Raw genomic sequence first — 23130 nt, forward strand, 5'->3', positions numbered from 1 at the left:
AAAATGCGTATTAGAGGTATCAAATTAATAGTTAAGTAAGGAAAAAAGAAGCAAAACTACATTAAACAACAGATTTTAAATCATTAAAACCTGACTGATTGCCAAATGAAATTGAAAAGGAGGACATAATAAAGGTCTTTTATTTTTTTCTAATTTTTTTTCTTTCTGACGATCAAACAGGTTTCTTTTTTCTGAAATGTCCCCTTTCTCATTAATGATTCGTGAGGTTTTGATTATGTTATCCTCGCTTAAATATTCCTCCGCGATCTCTCACGTGACATTTTTATTTCAGTTTGTGACAAGGATTTTAAATTATTTCAATGAAATGTTTTGATGACGGAGCACCCTCTACGCTGAATAAGTTTGTGCTCCGATAGTGCTCTGATAGAGGAGGGGTATGAGTTCAGACGTAGTCCCCGTCAACTGAATGAGGCAAAAATTACTCTTATCATGCCTGTCAAAAGATAGAGCCCAGAAAAGCATGTTGCCATGTTTACACTAAATAAAGAGAACCGAAGTTCCTTTAAATATCAGAGAATAACTCTTGATTTAATGGTTGCATCTTCGCGTACTAAAAAGTGTTCGATGAGTCGTAAATTGATAGGATGGTATAATTAATTAGAGCAGAAAGTGTTACGAAATACCCACCGTACTCTCAAACTGATGCATAATGATCAAAATAGTTAAAAACTACAACTATTCTAACTAATGCTCTTGAAGGTCCTCACCGGCAGCAAAATATTGAAATGTCCAGAAAAATTTTAAAAAAAACGAACCACTCTTAATAACCTTTGATCTAATGATCGGATCTTCAGGCTCTAGGAACTTAATGGTTTGAAGAGGAGACCTCAAATATGCTATTTAATTTCTGCAGACAGTATTTTGAGTTACGAAATCAGACTCGAAAACTCTGAATTAACAAATTCAGATATACTTAAATAAAAATTTTAGAATTGTTTACGTTAAATAAATATTTAAAAACTAATTCATAATTAATTTCATGATCAACGTATTTGGCCTCGGCAGCCCAGGGTTGGCCCAGGCCTACAATTGAAAATTCCTCCAGGACGCTCCTTTTTTTTAATTATTATTCTGGACTGCTAGTTTTTAAATTCAATCACTCTCAAATCTCATTCCAAGCCGTGGTGGCTCAGGGTATTGAGTGTTGCCCTTCCAATGAGCTGTCCTGGGTTCGAATCATCGATACGAATGATTGATCGATACGAATTCCGCACACGATTTTCACCGATCACAGTGCTGACGTAAAACATTCTCAGTGGTAGAAGGATCATGAGTTAGAGCCCCCTTGCCGTTAGGCTAACTGCGGGAGGTTTTCGTGGTTTTCCTCTCCATGTAACGCAAATCCCTCCAAAAGTCCTTCACGAAAGCAAATTTCTCCCAATACTTGATCCATAAGTTCCCTTGTCATCTGGATTGGGTTCAAAATGACAGGGCTACCGAGTTGAATGTTAGTAACCCAAAAAATGGGTCGCCTGTTCAACGACGCTTATAAAATAAAAATAGAAATAAATCTCGTTCCACCGGATCGAAGCCATCACTGTTTTAGCATTCTTCTTTTGCGACGAACGAAGCGCTTAGACACAAAAAAATTCTTTTACTTTTGTTGCTTTTTAGAAGTTTTATCCACTCATTTTATATGAGGATCCTGCTGATTGACCTGAAATTTTGATACTTAGTAGTTCCTGATCTAAATATCTCATGCGCCCGATGTTTTAAGCAATGAACAGATTTTGAGACACGGAGTTTTGAAAATGGATTTTTCATTATTTTTAAGTCTGAGTACAATATACAGAGAACAGGAATGAGTCCTAAAACATGCCTGGCATGGACGTTAACGAAAAATATAGGTAATAGCCATTGATAGTTAACAGTTGATTAGTTTATGTACTTATAATAATGATCTTTAAAGAGCTTAGTTGGCATTCATAGATATTTAGCATTTAATTAATTTATAAGTAATGCTAAAAAAATACGATCCTCGAAGAACATAGTTAACAGTTATTGATAGTTAACAATTAATTAGTTTATAACTAATGCTGGTAAAAATGATCCTCAAATAGTGTAGTTGTCATAGATAGTTAACATTTAATTAATGTATAACTATCATTAAAAAAACTATATACTTCAAAAGGCGTGGTTAACAGCTATGTATAGTTAAGTATACAACTAATGCTGATAAGAATGTTATTCAAACAGTAGTTGGCACATACAGATAGTTAACATTTAATTAATATTTACTAATACTGAAAAATATTATATTCAAAGGGCGTAGTTGTCAGCCATGCCTTTTTTTAAAATTTTGTTTAAGATTGACAACGATTGTAAAATATTGTTTGTGTGACGGTGTCTGCATTAAAATATCGAATTTTGCAAACTCAAGTCGATCATTTCTTCGTCGTAAGAAAATTCTGTGTTCAGTGGTTTAATTCGGGATGAATTAAACCACTGAACACAGAATTGTTTACTTATTACTTTGAAGTAAGAGACCGACTATGAATTATAAACATGAAGAATGTGTGTGGGAGAATTGCAGGCGTTGACAAGTTCATATCTTCACTTGTATCAATATTTAGAAGAAAGTTTTGGTGACGGCGGGTAGGCGGTACTACCATAGGCCGCACCTCCCTTCACTTTACCCAAGTATATGAATTCGAACAGAGACATCGCGCCTCATAAAATAAAAATCATCTGCTTAGACCGGTAAGTGTTCTTTATATAATTAGTCATATCATTTTAACCATTTTGAAAAATAAAATCTATATACGTCATCTACAGAAACATTTTATAGTTTAATTCATTTTTAAAATCATACTCATAATTTTAAAAAATATGTATTACGAACCACTTTATTGGTTTATTGATTTTTAATTTTTTTTTATCAGGCAAAGTTCAATTCATTTTTGAAAGTAATAAATATTTTATTAAATGCATAAATTCACAAAATATACTCATCATTTATATATTATGAAACGTTAAATAATTTTATTCATTTTTATTCATCTACACAGATCAGATTAATTAAATCATTTAAAAAATCATTTATTTTGAATCATTTAATACATTAATTGTATTAAATGTTGGTTGAGTTTTCATATTTTTGTTATAAATTTTAGCCATTTTCAATGTTCTACCTTTTTTCTCGCGCATATAAGTTTTTAACAAAAAATCCACATCGTTTAACCATTCATACATTATGAAACATTTTATAATGTTGTTCATTTTTAAAATTACTCATAGTTACATATGAATTTATAAAAAACTTATATGATCATTTAAGAAATCATATTATATATATAATAAATATATATAATAAATATATATAATTTTATATATATATATATATATATATATATATATATATATATATATATATATATATATATATATATATATATATATATATATATATATATATATATATATATATATATATATATATATATATATATATATATGAAATTTGAAAACCTTACCATCAGTGTTTTTATCAAACATATGATTAAAAGAGACATATACATGATTTTTCATAAGTGTCATTTAAATCCTAGATATTTATCAATACAAAACATGCATATCATTTGGAAAAAAAATGTTTAAATTATGAGGCATTTTATAACTTTACTCATTTTAAAAATCATTCACAAGTTTTTATGCGTATCAATTAAATCAAACATAGCATTTTAATCATAGTTGCCAATTAAAAAAAATATGTGCATCAATTAAAAATATCATACAAAAAGAAGTATTTTAGGAATTAAATTATTTTTAGAATCAAAAACGTGTTTTTTTTCCTTCATAAGCATCGTTTTAATTATACATACAGTTTTTATTAAATAATATTATTTAAAAATCATACATAAGTATTTTAAGCATTTTAAAAACAATATACTTTTTTTATCAAGAATATTATATTTAAAATATTTAATTAAATTTCTGCATTATTTGTCTAAAATTTAAGCAAGAGTGGTGCATTGGCTCAAAAAATATAAAACACTTTATGAGACTTAAAAAACAATTTATTAATGAAACCCTTGAAGTTTAAACAGAATTATAAAATTGAAATAAGCTATTAAAAGTTTTTAAACATTTCTTTTTAAAAAAACAACAAGAGGTAATAAATAAAAAGAAACCTAAACTGTTAATTAGAAAAGGGAAACTTCGAAATTTTCAAATATTTTCCTGATAGTTATGTATTAACTACATGAAATATAACCTTATTAAGAACTTCATTCACTTCCAAAAAATTTATAAAGAGTAAATAACAGTCAGTTTAAAACCGCTTCAGTTTCTTGGGATTATTTATTTAATAAATAAGTTACAGTTAGATCATTACAACTAATGGCAAATATTACGAAAATATTTACTTAATAAATAATTAAAAATTTAAATAATAAATAATTTGTATTATCTTAACATTTTCCTTCTGAACAATGTGAAATAATATCAAATATAACTTTAAAATAATTAAATAAATAAATATGAAGGTTACATTACGAATCGAAAGTTTTTGTTATACTGTTAGTGATAAATATAATTAAAAATAGTCGAGAGAGGTGATGATTCAATTGTTAAAATCAATCCAGAAATTATATTAAAATTGAAACGATTGAATGATTCCATATTTCGCATGTCTAGCTGAATAAGCATATTTTATGGAATTGGTTATAATGTCTTTCAAATGTGTTTTTCAAATTGGTTGTTTCTTTATTTGTGATATCAATTCAATTTATCATACCCAAATGATTCGTGAAATCAACTGAATATTCAGTTGATTATGTATCAATATATCAATAGATAAATTTAAAATTTGTTTGCAATTCAGACGACTATTAAAAAAAAAATTTAAAAAAAGAGAGAGAGAGAGAGAGAAGAAGAAGGAAGTGAGAAAATGAAATTATTTAAAATGATTTCTCATATTTTGTTTTTAAATTTGTAGCAACGGCTTGAAAATGCATTTTATTTAGCAAAATCTGTTTGTTTAAACATAATTTCGAATTAATTTGTTTTGTGACCAAATAAATTAAGATCATTCAAATCTTAAAATCAGATTATATCGAGAGAAAAATAATCAAATGATACTTTATATCTAACAACATGAAAAGGCATGTCTATTCTAATTTAAGAAAAAATTTTATATTGTATTTTAGGTTATGAATTTATTTTTAAATAGCTCATTTAATGATAATATGATATTAATTCATAATTAAATAAATTAAAATTTTCCATGATTTCCGTTTTTTTTTCCTTCAGATTCTTTTCCTTTTTTAGGGTTTACATTTAACCTTCTAGCAAGTGCGCTTTTCATAACAATAAAAAAGGATAACTATCTAATTCATTAATTTTCTTTTAACTTTGCAATTTTAAATTTAATCGTAATTAATTTAAAAGTATGTTGCTCCTTAAAAGATAATTTAAAATTCTTAAGAGTAAAAGTAATTCATATTTTCTGTGAATTTAAACGCGCATTGGTTAATATAGATGTTTCTCTTTTTCACTTTTTTACAACAGAAAAAAATCGTCGATTAGATTTCAGATTTTTTATTCAGTTTAATTTGGTCTGATTAGAGTTAATTCAAAATCAATTTGTACCCAAACCTAAGCAATTTCATACTTACTAAATCTGTTATGAACGATCAAAAACTTTTGGTATTATAAAGTATACGGACTTTTACATTACTTAAAATATTTTAATTTCAAATTAATTTATCCAAAGATTTGTGCGAATCGAAAAATTTCCGAAGAAATGAAAGTATTATACTAAGATTTTTTTTGTCATTTAATAACTCAAAAACAACATACTTGGTCAAACCTTTAGAGGGTACGAAAAAGAAGCGATATTATTGTATATTTTTATTTTAACACGCCTTCCATGTTACAAAAAATGCCAAATCATTAAGTAGGTGAATAAAAAAAAGCTGTATTGTTTAATATTTTTTATTCTGAAAAGAGAAGTATATATATACACTATCGGAGCTAATAAAAGGAAATGCTTCATCATTTAAAATATAGGACGTACAAAATAATAAAAAAGGTAATAACTTTTGATCAAATCATTGGATTTTATTACTTGAAAATACAGTTTTTTTAAAAAGTAATATTCGAGGAGCTGTTAGAGAACATGATAGTAGTGACTAGTCTTCTTGGATTGGATCATAATTCCAATTTAGCCTTTTTATGCCCACGGTGAACTGATCGTTCCCAGAAGTCAAGCCTCACTGATAAAATAGAATTTTTTTAAAAAAAACTCAATGTTAGCTAAATTATATACATAATCTTAACCTTTATAATTTAAAAACAAACGTCGTGAAAAAACATATATATTATTAAATACTGCAAAAATATTTTATGTGCTGATTTTAAATGTTTTTATTTTAACCTTGTGGGTGTTTCTTGACACAGTCACGAAAGAGCGGCATTCATTGTCTACTTTGATGCAATTAAACTCCTTTCTGTTTTTCCCGCTCGGAAAAACAGAAGCGGATTAAAAGAGGGGCTCTTGAGGCTCCAAGTTCCGAAATTTGAGTTACAGAAAGGGCCTCTATGGTTTTGAAGTAAAAATTAATTTGTATAACTTTTTAAAAGTTTTTTAGATATTTTATCGTGCCATGTTTTACGATCTTTCCTTAAAATCATTGCAAATGTATCAAGCATTTTCAGTGTAAAATTCGAAGAAAAAAAATTAACATTTAAAGAAAAAGTTTTATTTGGCCATACTTCCTTCAGTATCCAACGATCTAATTTTATCTTTTCTTTTGCTTCAAGCCAAACAAGTGCTTAGTTTTCGAATTAATTTTCGCCAACCATCTTCAAAATATTTAAAATTTCATGTCTGTGTTTGTTTGGCAAGAATTTAACAAGCTTAATAAAAATGAAAAATTCCAATTTGTCTCTTATGATTTTAAAATTCGTATGTTGGATAATTCTTACTACTACCTAACATTTAATATAAATGCAAAACTACTTGCTTTTAGACATCTACTATATTACGGGAACTACTATTTTCTAACAAGTCAAGCCAATGTGGCAAAGGAAAAATGAGCATGTTGAAGGAGACCATTCAATAAACTAAAATGTTGAAAGAAGATCGTTAATATACAATTAGCGTATTTTAATAAATTTACTTTACCAAAACAATACAAAACCTTTATTACGTCAATGGCTCGAGTGGTTAAACTTAAATAGACTCATTAATTTCATCAGAAGTTATTACTAAATGTATTTTTGTCAGAATATATTAGAAGTTATGAAATCAGGCGGGGAAAAAGTGCATTCTTGGAACAAACTATGCTTTCCTGGATTTTTTTCTGATCTGATTTGCATTCCTGACCTTCAGAATTTTTTTTTTTGGGGGGGGGAGGACCGTAATCTGGAAAAAGGTACAAAATAGATTAGTCAGGAGTTTGGGACCTTTAATGCTTATTCTCCTTTTTTCATGCTGAATAGTGCCGAAAAATGCCGCATTTTTAAGTACCATTTGGCTGATTTCGTTTGCATACTCTTTTGTCAATTAAAAATAGAGCCAGTGTGACTCAGTGAACGTTCGCCTTCCAATGAGGTGAACCGGATTCGAACCCCAGCGATGACTGGTTGATTCGAATTCCGCCCCCGGCTCTCCCCGACCACAGTGCTGACGCAAAATATCCTCAGTAATAGACGGATCATGAGTTAGTATCCCCTCACCGTCGGGCTAACCGTGGGATCCGTGGGTGGTTTTCCTCTCCATGGAACGTAAATGCGGGTTAGTTCCATCAAAAATTCATCTACGAAGGCAAATTTCTCTCAATAGTTGATCCAGGAGTTCCCTTGTCTTCTGGATTAGATTCAAAATTACAAGGTTAATGAGTTGAATAGTAGCCGTAAAAACGAAAATGGGTCAGCTGTTCAACGACGGTTGTAGAAAGTGAAATACAATTTAAAAAAATATAAACTTAGAGGTTAAGGGATGAAATCCTTCAACGAAATCATCCTAATGAATTAAATCTGCAGTTGATCGAATGGAAAAGAAGAAACTATCCTTATCGTTAGAATAAATGCAAAAATTTATAATAATGAGAAAAAAAACCTAATGTAAATAAATCGTCAAATTTCCCTCCTCAAACTTGCAGGATTAAGAAACAATTTTTTACAAAAATTTATATTGTGCTCATTCCCTTAATCTTGATATGTCAAGCATTTACAAAAATAAAACTCTCACTTTCGACAATTCACAAATTTCGTTAATTTTGAGAATTATTTCGTCAAGAAATCACGTGATTTGTGAAGAAATGGGAACTCTCAAATGTATGACGAAAATGTTTCTTGGACTTTAAACCTCAGAGTAATGCATTGTGGCAACTAGAATGACGAAACTAGGATAAAGACTGGTAGTCGACCGGGCTGTGTGGGGATCTAGGAGCTGACCTCGAACCAAGTAGTATCCCGTTTCGGGCATGGGTCAAATTTCTCTCTGCTATTTGTTTATCTTCTGTTATTAAGGTGTGACACTGACCTAAAGACATGGTCCCCATGATAAAGTGATTATTATAAAAATTGGATACATTCAACCTTTTTTTTGGGGGGGGGGGGGTGAATAGAAAGACGAAATATTTCTTTACAACTGACGAAATTCGTTTCCTTGGAGAAGTGACGATAGTTATTTCGTCACTTTGACGAAACGTCCGCTCGGAGCATATAGCAAGAAACGGTTTCGTCAAAAACGAAGAAAGTTTCGTGAAAATTCAGTATGCATTTTTTACAGTGAGTGACTGCAGTATATAACCAATTGAAAAGTGAACGACATCGATCATTAAAAAAATTTTCAATTTTTGCAATTGCACGAAAATGCTAAGAGCTTTTGCAAGAAAAATAGAAAAATGGGATAAAAAAAAATCCGAAATTTTTGAAGAAATAAATGTGCCTGTATCAGTTAAGTATAATAAAAAATGAAGTTTAAAATTAAAAAAAAAATATAATGATATACATTCAAAATTAAATAAACTTTCTTTCCCAGTTCATAAATGTTATCAACACTATCCCCCCTCTTTCCAATCCATTTATTTGCAAACGTTATTCAATAATTAAAAGTAGTGAATGGTCTAAAATTTTTTATTTTTTAAATTGTTGTGAACTTAAAGTTTCTTACTATATATAAAAATCTAATGATGGACTCGCAATTTTAAATTGTTTTCCGTGCATTTGTATTGATCGAAAAATCACATGGTAAGATCCAGTTTTTCCTCATTCACTTCCACATTGTTTTAGTTGTCATCAGCATAAAACTAATAAAAGTATTGTTTTCTATCAATATTTTTGTATCTCTAATTTAATTTTATTTTTCTGTACCGCTATTATTACGCTCTTAATTCAAAAGTGTAAAATTATAAGGATTGTTGTTTTTTTATTATTATTATAATGTAATTCTGCGCAACATTTTAAGATAAAGTTATTTAGAAAGGTGGTCCAATCTTATTAACCATTTTACAATCATTATTTTGCGCCAATAACATTAATATGTACTTTTATAAATTACAGTTAAAAAGATCTGTTACATGATTTTGAACTTAACGATCAGCTTCATGCGCAATGAGATACAAGCCGCCCGTTTGTTGAGCAAAAATATTAAATTAAGGCTGTGAATTCATCAAAAACATTTTTTAAACAATATAACAACATAAATGTTATTTTAAAAAATGATTACTTAGAAAAATTTCTTCTGTTCATCATTAGATCTAAATATTTATAATACTAATAGATATTGGACGTTGTAAGTGGAGGCACAGGTCAACAGAATTTTTTATAGTACCTAAGAGAATAGTTTTAACTGTTTTCTGTCAAGAAACAACAATTATTGAGAAGCAATCATCGGGGTTGGTGAGCGGTAGTGAACAGGGGGCCCCCTAGTTTGAACATAAAAACCATTAATGCTTAGAGTGAACCCAGAATATGTAAATGCACCTTTTTTTCTAGCAGATTATATTATACATTGCACAGTCACAATTTCTTACTAAACATTCTGTCTTACATTCCAAATTTTGATTTTTTTTTTCAGGAAATGTATTGCTTGTACTTTTTTTGCCTCATTGCCTCTGTGTGTGGATACGGGACGCTCCCCGAGTTCTTGCGTCCCAATGTTGTCAGAATTTTAAATATTTCATCTATGGCTGAAGTGGACGTGAACACCATGGTTAATATTTCTTCAAATCTTTCCAACACAAGTTTGTCCGATATAGAGAATGATCATCTCATTCATGCTTTACAACTTCTCAACAGAGAAAGGTAATCTCATTTCACTTCATTTATGATAATAGCTTTTATAGTAATTTGAAGACGTAGAAATCGTTCTTACACAAAGCCATTAAAAGTTAAGTTGCCAATTAAACAATTTCTTTTTGAAGTTAATAGAGATTATCTTAGAAAAATATTCACCGACAAAATCCTAAAAGTTCCAACATAGCAAAATCTCTAAATTTTCTCTGTTTGATTAAAGATATTCTTGCAACCCATCCCCTTTCAGAATCCCTGGTTAAATAGAGGGAGCCATCGAAAATGTGTGGCTTTTTCATGATGTAACTACTAGCAAAACTACTGCCCGAATGACCAAGACCCTGATAAGGAAAACCTAGCTCATAAGAATTTCTCATAAGATGCTAAATAAAACTTAAAAGAGGCCTACTTGTGCCTCGTCTGTAGAAATGACTTGTGTTTCCTTCAATTAAGATCATAAATTCTTGCATGCATATATATATATATATATATATATATATATATATATATATATATATATATATAGTTCAAAATGTAGAGAAAACAAGGAAAAAATTACAGAACTATGAAAAAAGGGGAAAAAGAGAAAAATAATAATAAAAATAGTAAAAATCCGAAAAAAGAATACCTGAAAAAAAAAGAAAATAAAAATGTGGAAAATAAAAGATGCAATCTTTTCATCAGCTCACACGATTATATCAGCAAAAAGGAGTTGTTTCCAATATTAGAAAGCTCTCTAATATAAAATATTAGAAAGCGAATATAGCGATGATTATCGACAGCAATAGCAATCGAAATATAAATGCTGTTTCGAATAAAGGATATCAAAAGTTACGTCTTTGGAAAATTTTATCAAAATCTGTGTTCTAAAGAGACAGAAAGAGACACAAAATAAGAATATAATTAATTACGTTGCGATGTTCACGCTCTGGCAGATGTCCCAAACGTCTGGCAAAAAGGTTCGAAGAGTACGCGCCGGCCTCTTTCCCCTCCCCATCGCACCTTGTTATTTTTACGATGTTGTGTCTGGGGTCGTAGTAAGAATCAAATTTAATAGTCAGATCGTTTGTCATACCACAAGTTTTGCTGCCACAGACAGAACTAAAATAAATACGATTTTTTTTTCTTCTGTTCTTCGCGTCCCTCATCAAATGACATAAAATAATATCACGTACTAATTAAAACCGATCCCGTTTTAATCGAAGTTTCATTTTCATTCAATTTTAACATTCTGATCGTTTGTCTTGACTAAAATATATATTCGATTTAATAAAAGAGTTGGTAATTGTTTCGGTGATTCAAATCGATCATAGGAACTACCGAGCTGATTAAGTGTAAGAATGAACTTTAATAGTCAGATCGTTTGTCTTGACTCAAGTATATTCGATTGAACAGAAGAGTTGGGATTTGATTCGGTAACTAAAATCGATTAATGGAATTACTGAACTGATTAAGTGTAAGAATTAATTTTAACTGTTAGATTGGTTACGAACAGCTAGCTTGCTGCACACACGGAACTAAAATAAATATTTAAAAATATCTGTTCTTCTAACGTTCTTCGCATGGCTCATAGAATGACATAAAATAATATCGCGTACTAATTTAACTCGTTTTGATCTCGTTTTAATAGATGTCTCCAATTCATTTTCGTTGATTTTTATAGTCAGAACGTTTGTCTTGTCTCAAATATATTCGATTGAACAGAAGAGTTGGGATTTGATTCGGTAACTAAAATCGATTAATGGAATTACTGAACTGATTAAGTGTAAGAATTAATTTTAACTGTTAGATTGGTTACGAACAGCTAGCTTGCTGCACACACAGAACTAAAATAAATATTTAAAAATATCTGTTCTTCTAACGTTCTTCGCATGGCTCATAGAATGACATAAAATAATATCACGTACTAATTTAACTCGTTTCGATCTCGTTTTAATAGATGTCTCCAATTCATTTTCGTTGATTTTTATTAGTCAGAACGTTTGTCTTGTCTCAAATATATTCGATTGAACAGAAGAGTTGGGATTTGATTCGGTAACTAAAATCGATTAATGGAATTACTGAACTGATTAAATGTAAGAATTAATTTTAACTGTTAGATTGGTTACGAACAGCTAGCTTGCTGCACACACAGAACTAAAATAAATATTTAAAAATATCTGTTCTTCTAACGTTCTTCGCATGGCTCATAGAATGACATAAAATAATATCACGTACTAATTTAACTCGTTTCGATCTCGTTTTAATAGATGTCTCCAATTCATTTTCGTTGATTTTTATTAGTCAGAACGTTTGTCTTGTCTCAAATATATTCGATTGAACAGAAGAGTTGGGATTTGATTCGGTAACTAAAATCGATTAATGGAATTACTGAACTGATTAAGTGTAAGAATTAATTTTAACTGTTAGATTGGTTACGAACAGCTAGCTTGCTGCACACACAGAACTAAAATAAATATTTAAAAATATCTGTTCTTCTAACGTTCTTCGCATGGCTCATAGAATGACATAAAATAATATCACGTACTAATTTAACTCGTTTCGATCTCGTTTTAATAGATGTCTCCAATTCATTTTCGTTGATTTTTATTAGTCAGAACGTTTGTCTTGTCTCAAATATATTCGATTGAACAGAAGAGTTGGGATTTGATTCGGTAACTAAAATCGATTAATGGAATTACTGAACTGATTAAGTGTAAGAATTAATTTTAACTGTTAGATTGGTTACGAACAGCTAGCTTGCTGCACACACAGAACTAAAATAAATATTTAAAAATATCTGTTCTTCTAACGTTCTTCGCATGGCTCATAGAATGACATAAAATAATATCACGTACTAATTTAACTCGTTTCGATCTCGTTTTAATAGATGTCTCCAATTCATTTTCGTTGATTTTTATTAGTCAGAACGTTTGTCTTGTCTCAAATATATTCGATTGAACAGAAGAGTTGGGATTTGATTCGGTAACTAAAATCGATTAATGGAATTACTGAACTGATTAAGTGTAAGAATTAATTTTAACTGTTAGATTGGTTACGAACAGCTAGCTTGCTGCACACACAGAACTAAAATAAATATTTAAAAATATCTGTTCTTCTAACGTTCTTCGCATGGCTCATAGAATGACATAAAATAATATCACGTACTAATTTAACTCGTTTCGATCTCGTTTTAATAGATGTCTCCAATTCATTTTCGTTGATTTTTATTAGTCAGAACGTTTGTCTTGTCTCAAATATATTCGATTGAACAGAAGAGTTGGGATTTGATTCGGTAACTAAAATCGATTAATGGAATTACTGAACTGATTAAGTGTAAGAATTAATTTTAACTGTTAGATTGGTTACGAACAGCTAGCTTGCTGCACACACAGAACTAAAATAAATATTTAAAAATATCTGTTCTTCTAACGTTCTTCGCATGGCTCATAGAATGACATAAAATAATATCACGTACTAATTTAACTCGTTTCGATCTCGTTTTAATAGATGTCTCCAATTCATTTTCGTTGATTTTTATTAGTCAGAACGTTTGTCTTGTCTCAAATATATTCGATTGAACAGAAGAGTTGGGATTTGATTTGGTAACTAAAATCGATTAATGGAATTACTGAACTGATTAAGTGTAAGAATTAATTTTAACTGTTAGATTGGTTACGAACAGCTAGCTTGCTGCACACACAGAACTAAAATAAATATTTAAAAATATCTGTTCTTCTAACGTTCTTCGCATGGCTCATAGAATGACATAAAATAATATCACGTACTAATTTAACTCGTTTCGATCTCGTTTTAATAGATGTCTCCAATTCATTTTCTTTGATTTTTATTAGTCAGAACGTTTGTCTTGTCTCAAATATATTCGATTGAACAGAAGAGTTGGGAATTGATTCGGGTTTTTTTTTTCCTTTTGTTCTTCTAACGTTTTTTACATTGTTTGCCAAATAACAAAAATTATGCAGTGCTCTAAATAAAGACGGGTTCGTTTTAATAGGTGCACAATCTCAGTTTCCCTTAATGTGAAAAAATATGCATTCGACTGATTCACGTGCTAATTACTGACTCGATAATTTAAATCAATGATTCGAACCACTGAACTGATTTAGTGTAAGATTTTTATAGTCAGATTTTTTTTTATGACCGGTGTGGAACAGCAGACCCATTTTTGAGTTCACGACTTTCCATGTTGAATTGCATACAATTTAATTAACTTAACCCAGAAGACACATGAAATCATGGATCAAACATTGACACAAACTAGCCTTCACTTCTTGATAGAACGAACCAGTGTTTGGCGTTACATGGAGAGGAAAACTCTCACCCCTAGCACCACAGCAGGGGGATTCTACCCCAAGATACCGCTACCACTGAGTTATTTTTTACGTCAGCACACACGATTTTACCGAATAAGAAAATAAATATTCCATCATGATGAACTGACGGGTAGTTCGAAATCTAAGCGGAAAAGTCACTTTTTATACAGGAGGGAACAAAGCATGCGAAACATGAGTGTATTAAATTTGACGAAGATTTCAAACTGGCATGGATTCTGTGGTTCACTGTGATAGAAAGCTTTTTAAAAAAATAATTTTTTAAAAAAAATTCATTTCTGTACTACAATATGTCAAATAAGTTGCTTTTATTCACTTTCCTTGATTCTCCGTTCCTCTTTCGCTACAAATTTCTTTGTCTTCTTCCCTTAAATCATTGGTCATAGTTGGACGTGCCCATCTTGTCGTATACATAGTACACTAAGCTATCAAAACCTCAAAATAATACAGTAAGCTATCAAAACCTCAAAATAATACAGTAAGCTATCAAAAAACCCTAAATAATACAGCAAGCTATCAAAACCTCAAACTTAGATGCGCCCCCTGCAAGAATTATAAATGCGCCCTATCTTAGACTTAGCACAACTGTTTAAAATTACAATATGAGGCAAAAACACTATGAAAAGACATTTAGGAATTTATAATCATTCATTTTATTTTAATTTATATCAATTTATAGATTTTAATTTAGATTATTTGAATATGAATGAATAAAGAATTAATAATAATCGCGATGAAAAGGCGGAATTTAGAAAAAGTGCTAAATTGGAACACAATACACACTTACTGAGTAACAACATTGAAATGAAACTTATCTTGATAATACAAGTAATTCACTAGTTAAGGGTTATTTTTATTTATAAAGTGAATTTTTGCATAAAAAATTATAATAGTTTTTTAATATGCTCAGGTGCTACCACGGGCCGCAGGTTGTGCACCTCCTTGTATTATTTTTGGATCATGCGCCCTCAAACCTTGTGCGCAGAGGGGGTGTTATTTACACCACTGCCGCTTAAGTTTAATCCTTGTTCCGTTTATCTTTAAGAATATTTTTATGTCAGCTCTGGTCCAGACATGATCTTGGGTCCGTTTTGTTAGACAAATGTTGCACATCATTAAAAGAAACAACTTAAGCTAAACTTCAACGTAGACAGGAAAAAAAAAAGAAACGAAAAAAAAACAAGCCAGCAGAACTGTTGCCATCAATACCTGGAAAAAGGAGTCTCAAAACAACTTTCGAAGAATCATTCGTTCTTTGATCCAAAAGAGTAAAAGCAGTCTGGGAAAGTCAGAAACAACAAGGACACGAGACGTTTTTTTACGGGGGGAGGGAAAAAGGAAAAAAAAAAGAGAAAAATGTCACGCTTCCTTTGGTTGAAAATGAGTAAGTGACATAAAAAGCCGAAGAAGCAAAGAACTGTGTTATGTACCACCTTTGCAGACTGTTTTTTGCGTGTTTTTCTTAGAGTCTGCGAATCGCTCTCTTTTCCCACAAATCAGTTACGTCATGTAACCAGTCCCATACGACGCGCGTGGCGGGAAAATAATTCGAAGGAATAGAAGGGAAAAAAAGAACATCCCCCTTAGCCATTTTATTTTTCCACGCATCTAAGTCATCTTATGAGGCTAAGTTGTGAGACAAAAACAAAAGGTTCAAATATCACTTCCGCGCTTTTCCCCTTTTTCGAAGTAAAACGTCATACGACGGGGGAAGGTATCACATTTGAAAACTATAATAAGAACATCAAATGGCAGCCGACTCTGATTTTTTTTTTTAAATTTGAAGAAGAGCATCTTTTGTATTTCTGGTGAGATGCCCACCCAGAAGAGAAAAGGTACGAGACGATGCGGCATCAAAACATAAGAACAAAATTTTATCGGCGCGTGGCAGTGGTTGTGGTTCCAAATCTTTTGGCACCCACGGCTATTTTTCCTGTTGAAATACGACTGCCAGCACCCATGGATGTTGCAATTTAATTGGTAATTATTTTAGCGCAGATTCACTTTAATTTAGAAAGAAAAACGAAAAATAGTAATTTGCTTCTATAACAAGAACATGAACTTTTTTTTTAATCCCTATTAATTAGAGGTCGCAAATTAGTATAAGGAAACTAAAAACTAACGAAATTCATGAAATAGTTTGAGAAAGACTGAATGAAAAACATTAAAACCAGTATGATTGCTTGATATAACTTGGAAGTGTCTCTAATAATGATCTTCTTTTTGTTTCCTCTTACATTCAAACCGGTTTTGATGTTTTTAATTCCCCCTTCTTCAGAAGTGATTGAGACCTAGTTTTTGATTTTTTTTTTTCCTACTTCAAATATTAATTTGCAACTCCTTATAAATACACTTTGTTGAATTCGGTTTTGATTTGGACTCTAAAAACATATGCTGAAAGGGCAGTCATTAGAGAATACCCTTTATATAATATTACTTATATTAATTTGAAAAGGATGAGATTGAAGAAGTAGTTGCCGGGTTAAAGGAATTAAATAGATTATTAACCCGATTGCTTAGGTAAGTTTAAAGCATAGTTTCATCGAAAATTAACAATTAAAAAGTTTACATTTTGAATAAAAATGTATAATAGATAAAAATAGTTAAAGCTATACAATATTCTAAACTTGTTTGCTTTAAACGCATGTCGTTTAAAATTTTGAACTTATAAATACTTTATTAAATCATTAGTTTGGTTGTACAGTATATTTACTTGAAGAAAAAAAAAATTGTTCCGCATTGAACTATTTAAATCAAAACATTTTCTGACAGAATAGTAAGTAATAAGTGAGTGATATTATTTGAATTTGCTATTACTTAAAAAATGAATTGTATTTTTAGAAAAAGTTTGCAGTATCTAATAAATCCTTATTTTTAATTAATTTTAATTGAGTAATAAAGACAATAATATTGAAATTTTAGCATCCATGGATAATTAGTTTACGTCTTTTTCTAGAAAATCTAACCTTATCTCTGTAATTTACATTCATGTGAAAAAAATTTGCTTTTAAAAATCTCTCGGGTATTTGAGATCGCGAATGCCAATATTCATTAGATTATATTGGAATTGGAAGGATTGACTGGTTGGCAGGGAGCTGGACTCACGTTTGTGAGAACGAGGGTTCGAATCCAGTCGGCCTAAGACTCCTCGTGAAGTAAATGGTGACTGGTGAGCGTTTAATCTGTCGGGTCACAAAGTCCTCCATATTCCTATAACAAATCAATATCTCTGGGGGTACCGAATTGGAGATCGATCGTTCTCTAGTTCAGATCAAAATTACGATCTGTAGACGAATGAATGGATGTATGAATGGGTCCGCCCTATAAACGGGTGTGGCAAGAAATAGAATTCTTGGCCATAGATGGCGCCACTAGAAAACAAGAACAATCGCACCCAATCCGTTCTAATGGCCGACGACGACAACAACATTATATTGTAACTTATTGTGGAATATGTTGTATCGATTGTATTTTTGTGTTGCAGAAAGAAGCAGGAACGACTGATTACCATCCAGGCTCAGATTCTCCAGAATCTACACCTGAACAGGCAACCCAACATAACGACATCCTTCTTCTCTGAGGATGAGCAACTGACTTATTCGAAGCTCGTAGAGAAGATGAATAAAGTGGAAGAGAATGTTGCCGATGGACTCATCTTGATGAGAAGTTTCTATGCGTCCTGTAAGTGTCCATCATAGAGCATTCTTCAATAGACCGCCAACGATTCAATAAATCAGAGAAAGAAAAACGGAAGAGGATAGAAATGCACGATTTGCTGCGTTTTGTTAAGAGAATGAAGGACTCATCTCACCAAATTTCAAAATTAGTTTCAAAATTTGCTGACAGATGGCGCTGCTATAAAGGAAAAACTATCAAATAACATTTGTATCAACATTAGTTTGAAAATAAAACTAGGAGATGTCCATAGAAATATGTCGGTTGATATGGTTTGACATACACCTGAAAACATTCATCGAAAACTGTGTTCATCAATGTTTTCAATATTTTAGTGTTAACCAATGTTATCAGATTTATAGTGTATTCAGTCAGCAACCATCTGTCGACAATTTACGAAACTAATTCTGAAACTCAAGTCCGAATACATACTTCCTTTCCTAAACAGAAATTAGCAACCTTTTCGCTTTCCTTCCCAGATAATCGGACAGTTTTGGGACACTCAGTTTATAATTCATAGAAAGGAAGTCTCAAAAACTAAATGTCTGTCCTAAAACATCATTGAAGTATTACAGTATGAAATTGAGCCACGTTATCGTTCAAATTAATCATTCTTGAATTTGATTAATCATTACCAAACTTCAACGTTTAGTTTTTGTTTGATTTCAGTTTCACACTCATAAGCGTATTAAAGTTACACTTATCAAATGATTGCAACTAATTTCGTATCTAATAAAATCAATCATAGTAATATATTTCCTACTATGCAATGTAACTGTCTGCTTAAAAGAAGAAAAAAAAAGCGCCGGACTTTCCTGACAGCCAGTTTTTGGTCAATGGGGGTCACTGGACTTCGTAATTTCTTGACCCATGGCAATGTGGTCAGTATTACGCACCGATCACGTTTACTTCCCTGGTCAATGAATTTGCAGCTAGGTAGGCCACTTCTAGGTTCAGAACTCCGTCCTACAGAAATGGTAGCTGAACACCTTAGCCTCGTGTATCTACTAATAGAGCTTTGAAAAAATTAGTCTGCGTATTCTAAGCTGAACATTTCTATGTGGGGCAACAGGTGGTTTTATAACCTGTAGTCTATTTGTTCATTAACAAAATAAGTAATGAATGATATTTAAAATTAGTTTTATCTCATAAAAACTCAGTGCCTTAACCACTAGCTCTATAAAGCCTTGTTTAAAAAAATTATGCGTAAAAAATACTAAATTTTTGTTTTGCGCAGTATTGTTAATGGTAATTTTTGGTAATAAGAGATGTATAAAATATATTTTCAACGACACTTAAAATTAACTTTATCATATAAATGATTCAACACCATGAAAATCTTTTTTATCTTCAATCAGAAAATGGCTGTCTCTGAAAAATTCGTTTTCACACAGGTGCGATTCCTAACAATACTGACAAATCTTCGTGGGATTCAAATGATGGCCTTCGAATATTTTACGATCTTCCTTTCAACTCTTATCCTTCCGATGTCACCATAAAGACGGCCATCCTCCGGTTGTTCAAGAAAACGACAGATATAATCAACTCCCAAACTATCAATGTCCAAATCTATCAGTACCTTAAACCTTTGAAATTCAATCGAAAAGGTAAGCTGTCTTATTTATATCTCTATAGACATACTATTTCAAACATTGTTAAATTCAATAAGTTATCTGCCTTGTTCAATATATCTAAATATATTTCAAACATTATTAAATTCAACGAGTAAAGTGTTTCATGAATGTCTAGAGATTGAATAGAAGCATTGCGAAATTCACTAAGTAATCTGCCTTGTTAATATCTATAGATGTATTTCAAACATTATTAAATTCAATTAGCAAATTGTTTCAACAAGATCTCTCGATACATTATAAACATTGCAAATTCGAAAAGTAAACTGTCTTAAAAATACCTCTAGATATATTTCAAACATGGCGTTGAATTCAATAAATACATTGTTTTGTTAATATTTCTATATATTTTACATACATTGTTAAATTCAAATAGCATACAGTTTTATTATTCTCTCTAAAGGAATACTAAAAAAAACTTTTAAATTCAATATGTAAATTGAGTGTGTATTCACTTTGCTCATTGAGTGTGTGCTCAAACTTTTAAACTCAATATGTAATTGAACTCAATATGCAAACTTGTCAAATGGGTGAAGTAAATTGTTTTATTAACATCACTAGATATATAACAATCACTATCAAATTCACTGTTTTATTTATATTTAAGTAAATTAGAAACATTTCAAATTAATTTTTTTTTAAAGAAAACATGTATTTCAAGCAATTCAGATCAAAATGTCGTCATTTAATATGAAACTTATGTTTTTGCAGAATGATATGCGAGTTATATTTTATAACCATTCCAATGAGATAACAGTAAGTGACGTAGTGTGGATGTGTCGATCCAGATGGGTTGTTCAAACGTGGCATTTGTTTACGTTACCAACTGTTCTTTCCATTCTATATCGAGTAGGCCAACCCGTCAAGTATCAATTCTATTTAAGTGATGCATTCTAAATTTTTTCATTAAGACTCTTTCTCAAAGATTCCAATTCTTTAGCTATATATATTTACAGAGAGACTTGACACAAAGACAGGCACAAAGCCACGTGGAACATAAACAAACTAATGATGCATCGAAGTTGCCAGTAACACAAAACAAAACTACATCACGGTTACAATTAAATACATAATCAAATAATAAATTTAAGTTAAGTAGACGAGAAAGAATTATATTTCAACTCATTCGATGTGTGCTCTGTATTTCATTAATTTATCGTTGATTAAAATTCTAAACTTATGTAGAGAAACTTAGCCCAACTTTTATAAGCCATTTTACTGATAATGATTAGCTGATGTTATAGGACACATGTGTGGTTTTCTGTGATCTTCTTCTTCTTGAAGAGCAAGTATCGTATTGTTTAGAAATGGTTTTTTTTTTTTTTTTTTTTTTTTTTTTTTAAGTTTTTGGAAAGGGTTGCGTTGCTTTTTTTCCATAGGACAAAAACTGTTATTTTCCGGACTCCTACCATATTTATCAGGAAAAAAAGAGATGGAACCGATTTTCTTGACTTTGATCAAAAAGTGGTGATAAGGAACGAAATAACCAAACAACTATTACCCTAATAAGACTCCTTCCGATTCTCTTAAAATAGTGAGATTTGTTACGAAAGTTATTGGGCTTCTTTTAAGGAGCAAAAAAGTAAATTAATTAATATTGCAGACAAAAACAAATTTCGAAAACAAAAAAATACGAAGTTTTGAACCCGATTTTGGACACATTGAAACATAGATGTCGAAATCAGACTTAAGTCAGATTTAATATCCTGCTACTCGATCTTTATCTAAAGGCAGAAAATGCGATTTTTACTTTGCTTACAGAAATAAACTCATAAATGCAGCAAACATATTTTTTAAAAAAATTAATTCAATTGGTAAATTATTATTATCATTTATTTCTGACTATTACATAAAAATGATACATTTCAATTTTTAGTATTTTTCTGCATATTGTAGTACATTTTATAGTGTTTTTTTCTTATTTATTTTCTTGAAGCAAAACATCAGTGTCAGCTGATCGTTTCTGAACAAAATGACGTGTTAAAGTTCAGCTAAGTTTCTCCACATAAGTTAGTATGTTAATTAACGTGAAGTTAATTAAATACAGTATGTATCATGGGATGTGATGAGATATAATTCTTTCTCGCCTACGCCTTTTATTTTTCTTATTTTATCGTCTTTTATTTCACTTATTTTACTTATTTACTTATTTTACTAATTTTTATAGTAATGTAATTTTGTTTGTGTACTTGGCAACTTCGATGCAAAATAAGTTAGTTTATGTTCTACATGGCTTGGTACCAGTCTTTGTGTTAAGTAAGAAATATATAGAGTAAGAATTGAAATCTTCGTGAAAGAATATAAAGTGTGTCACCTAAGAAAATTGATGCGTGACTTACTCGAAACTGAGTGGAAAGAATAGTTGCTAACGTAAACAAAAGCCACGTTATAACAACCAATCAAGAGTGAGACACCCACACTACGTCACTTGCAGGTATCCCATTAAACTTATAAGAATACGATCCGAGCTTGGTCAGCAAATTTTGGTAGCTAAGCTTTTTTTACTTGTTTAAGTCATATATATATATATATATATATATATATATATATATATATATATATATATATATATATATATATATATATATATATATATATATATATATATATATATATATATACAGTGGTGGCCAAAAGTGTGGATATTTTTTGTAAGTTTCATGTTTTTCAACTTTGTGTTTGTAGAATATATTAATTTTCACTTAAATACAAACGTTTATACATCAAATTGAAGGTAATTTAATGTAGAATTTAATAATAAATACAGTATTACAATATCTGTATGACAACAAAAAGTTACGCAACTAATAGTAAGATCTATCTTAGATTTGCATTTTTTTAAAGTGATACTTACACAATCAATACTTAGTAGGATAACCCTTATATTTTAAGACAGCTTCAGAGAGTCTTTTCATCGAGTGAACGAGTGTTTGGAGTTCATCTTTCGTAATCACATGGTGCCAAGAATCAATTATAGCTTCAATAAGTTGTCTATTATTGGATGGACGTTTTTTTCATACAAGAATTTATACAAGAATATTTAAAGTCCTTTTTTTTAAATTAAACTAATTTTAAACAATGTCATCAACAAGAATAACTAATTGGACAATCTGTAAAAAGAAGTCGAATTGTCATATTGAGAGAAAATGGCCTCTCTTATGCTGAAATTGCAAGACAAGTTGGTGGTTCAGTGACTTGTTCTGGTGTACGAAAGTTCTGTTTGCGTTATG

The 23130-nt window shown here is 30.5% G+C and overlaps 1 protein-coding gene across 1 annotated transcript in view; it reads left to right on the forward strand.

Moving 5' to 3' along the window:
- Positions 1-2403: 2403 nt before the first annotated feature.
- Positions 2404-23130, forward strand: part of LOC107442175 (bone morphogenetic protein 2-A) — a 30064-nt gene continuing 9337 nt past the window's right edge. The window contains exons 1-4 of the mRNA XM_016055667.5: positions 2404-2721; positions 10049-10275; positions 18079-18275; positions 19664-19876. Of these exons, the coding sequence (XP_015911153.1) occupies positions 10052-10275; positions 18079-18275; positions 19664-19876 (634 nt within the window). The 5' untranslated portion in view covers positions 2404-2721; positions 10049-10051. The remainder of the gene's footprint in view (positions 2722-10048; positions 10276-18078; positions 18276-19663; positions 19877-23130) is intronic.

The sequence above is a fragment of the Parasteatoda tepidariorum genome, chromosome 8, assembly GCF_982258835.1.
Source record: "Parasteatoda tepidariorum strain Cologne lab strain chromosome 8, Ptep-v5.0, whole genome shotgun sequence".
Classification (NCBI taxonomy): Eukaryota; Metazoa; Arthropoda; class Arachnida; order Araneae; family Theridiidae; genus Parasteatoda; species Parasteatoda tepidariorum.